The 3380-nt window shown below is 35.2% G+C and overlaps 1 protein-coding gene across 1 annotated transcript; it reads right to left on the bottom strand.

Annotated features, from left to right (window-relative positions):
* Positions 1-580: 580 nt before the first annotated feature.
* Positions 581-2971, bottom strand: LOC132277871 (LRR receptor-like serine/threonine-protein kinase EFR). Its single transcript, XM_059779714.1, has 2 exons — positions 2058-2971; positions 581-629 (listed from the first exon to the last, which is right to left on the bottom strand). The coding sequence occupies exons 1-2, from the start codon at positions 2969-2971 to the stop codon at positions 581-583; spliced, it is 963 nt and encodes a 320-aa protein (XP_059635697.1).
* Positions 2972-3380: the final 409 nt, after the last annotated feature.

Genomic DNA, 3380 nt, shown 5'->3' with positions numbered 1-3380 from the left:
ATCCTTTTGAAACTAGGGGTATTACACTATTTATAGCCAAAAATATACTTGGTGTCCATTGTCCAAGTATATTACAAAGCTTCCTTTGGAAGCCAAATAACACTTGTTGCCCAAGAATAATTCTTGCTGCCCAAGAATCTCAAGAAGTTTCACCATCACACTTCTTTAGCCAAAAGATTTTTGTCATGTCATAAATGAATTTTAGACAAATTTCTAACACCTTATATTGTACAAGCGATTAACTACAATGGTAAATGCCTTGTGATATGTATAACCAACGAAAGAAAAGGTATAAAAGGCACATTATTCAGTATTCAGCTAATATTTTGTATAAGTATTGTTTAAAAAATGGCAAATTGCAAAAAATCTCCCTTTACTCTTACTCAGTTGCGAAAAACTCCCCTTATGAATAATTTTGGCAAAAAATCCCCCTCAACCATTCCAAGGGGGTGTTTTTAACTAATGTCCATTTAAGTGACTGTCTGAAAGAATTTTTTAGATGAAATTACCCCTTAACAGATTATTCTTCAGACAATTTATTTATTTTTTCTCTTTTCTCTTCTGCGTCAAACAAGCCTTTTCATTCCTTCAAACACAAAGCTAAGGATGGCAATTTGCTCCGCTCTGCCCTGTTTATATAAACAAATTACTTAAGTACCCTTATTTCATTAGTATATATATTTCCTAGTATATATATTAAGTACCTTATAACAATATTAAAGTAACAAAAGAATTTGATTAGAAGGAAAGTTGTAATGGTGAAAAACTGAAGCTGAGGGAAAAAAAAAAAAAAAACAAAAAAAAAAAAAGAGCAAATCTATTTCAACAAGAAATAAATTATGGTCTTAAACGAGGCGAAGCGGATACCCGTAGAGTAAAAAGGTAAACGGTTATGGGCATGGGGTGGAAAGTCCCCCCATTTTTGCGGTTTTGGGCGGGGACAGAGGCGGGGTTTTTAAAGGGTTACGGGGGCGGGAGATGGTACACCCGCCCAAACCCGCTCCTGTTGCCATTCTTACACAAAGCTAACAGCAAATCGAGAAACACAATTGTGAAATCAAAACAATTTTCGAGTAGTAGGTGGTGGAATCAAAACAATATATGATGAGATGATAAATGCATTTCTCTCAAGCTAAATTACTTAAATATCCTTTATAATTAGATTCTTGTGAATTAAATAGAGGGCAACGATGTCCTTTCACATTAAAAAACTTTCATATTTTTAGGTCTTTAACTTGAGTTTATCAACTACAACAATTTTGTCTCAAATAGTTACTTTGGGGTATTTTGTGTTCTCAAAGTAAGTAAATTTAAAAAATAAATAAATAAATAAGATTTGAAAAAGAAATTATGTTACTTTTTAATTGCCAATTTCAGTCCAACTTACCTTCCAGTAGCATAATTCAATTAAGGAAAAGAAAGGAATTGAATTAAGGAAACATGGCAAATTATTAATTAAACTAAGGAAACACGACAAATTATTAATTATTTTCCTTAAAATAATTAACTGTTATAATGGCTACTAATTATCAAATGCACTGAAGGAGTTCTTGAGTTTCTTAATTTTTTCATCTTCTATTCCAACGCCATGGTGGATCTTCTCTCTCCTGTGCGGTTGTATTCAATTTTATTTTATTAATTATACATAGCTTAAATATGATTTTATTGGCTTTTCATTTTTTATTTTTTTTTTAGGAATTTTTCTTTGTTCACATACCTTGCTTGACGAAGAGAGAGAAAATAATAAATAAATTGTCTGAAGAATAATTTGTTAAGGGGTAATTTCGTCTTCAAAAAAATTCCTCAAACAATCACTTAAATGGACATTCGTTAAAAACACCCCCTTGGGATAGTTGAGGGGAGTTTTTGCCAAAAATATTAAAATTTTTTGCAACTGGCTAATAGTAAAGGGTGATTTTTTACAATTTGCCCTTTAAAAAAAAACAGTAAGAGAGAAACAGTTGTAGAAGTTTATCAATTTTTTATCCTCAGGTGAGCTTTTCATTCTACTTCTAATTTTTGTGGCTATATAGTTAGATTTGAAAGTGAACTCGTACCTTCGAGGTTGTTCCAACCAAAGATTCAACACCTTTAACATAGTCAGGTTGCCGATTTCTCTAGGTATGCTGCCAGTAAAGTTATTGTTGGGCATTGATAGATGTTGGAATTCCCTGCACTCGTATAAACCAGATGGAATTTGGCCATGCAGCTGATTAGAAGAAAGGTGGAGTCGCTGAAGCAAAGAAAGATGAGTGCACATGTCTATTGGGAGACTATCAGAAAGGCTATTTGATGTGAGATCAATTACTTGCAGTGAAGACATGTTAAAGATAGCAGATGGTATGGAGCCCGTAAGCTTGTTAAAACTCAAGTCTAACACTTTCAGGCTGGGCAGATTACTGGTCTCTTGTGAAATTTTACCATGAAGAGAATTGTAGCTTATGTTCAACGTCTCTAGCCTTGAAATGTTGAATATTGATGGTGGAATGGTACCTGTGAAACTGTTATTAGATAGAAGCAAGTGTTGAAGTTCTGATAAGATCCCAAACCATGATGGTACCTCTCCACTGAAGTTGTTGTATTGAAAATCAATCTCTAGTAATCGATCCAAACTAGCCAGCTCTTCGGGTATATGACCATTGAAACTATTGTAGCTGATGTCAAGAGATGTGAGAAATGAGAGGTTCCCAAGATGTGGAGCGATGGTGCCACTGAGACTCGTATCAGAAAGATTCAAGGCTGTGACCCTTTCGTTGCTGAGACCACAGGAGACACCAGTCCAGTTGCAAACTGAGGTAGTGGTGGACCAGTTTTTGGCCAATACATTTTCAGGGTCGGAAGTGAGATGGGCTTTGAAGGCAAGAAGTGCAGATTGATCTGTAGTCAAGTTGGTAGTTATGGTTGTAGCGAGGCAAACAATGAAACAGTTTAACAACACTGCAATGGAAAAAAAGAAGCAATTCTTTGCCATGAAGTTAAGTAGATTTAGCTTATGACTTCTAAATGAGGATTGATTGGTGAGGCATTATATAAGATAGTGAAATCATAATGCATTTGAAAGTGGATAAACCAAGCACATGGTCTCGAAAGCCAAGCACGTCCAAGGTATGGTCTTTTTTTCTTTACTACTTTTTAATTTTTTAACCTGGAAATCAGTAGGTGCATTGTTTTATGGAATTTGCAGCTACCAGTACTGTCAACTTGTTGAAATTCAGATTCGGCTGCCAAAGCATGGGCGCGTTCACACACTCACACACACACACACCCCCATGGGCACGTTCACACCATGGGCGCGTTCACACACACCTTTTAATAAATGAGCATATAGAAATTGACTTGGACGTTTGTGTTTTGGTGTACCTGTTAAAGTTGAGATTGGG

This window comes from Cornus florida, unplaced genomic scaffold (assembly GCF_030987335.1).
Source record: "Cornus florida cultivar Cherokee Brave unplaced genomic scaffold, ASM3098733v1 CherokeeBrave_3.0.0_Hap2_Chr10, whole genome shotgun sequence".
NCBI classification, from domain to species: Eukaryota; Viridiplantae; Streptophyta; class Magnoliopsida; order Cornales; family Cornaceae; genus Cornus; species Cornus florida.
This window is presented reverse-complemented; position numbering and strand designations above follow the sequence as displayed.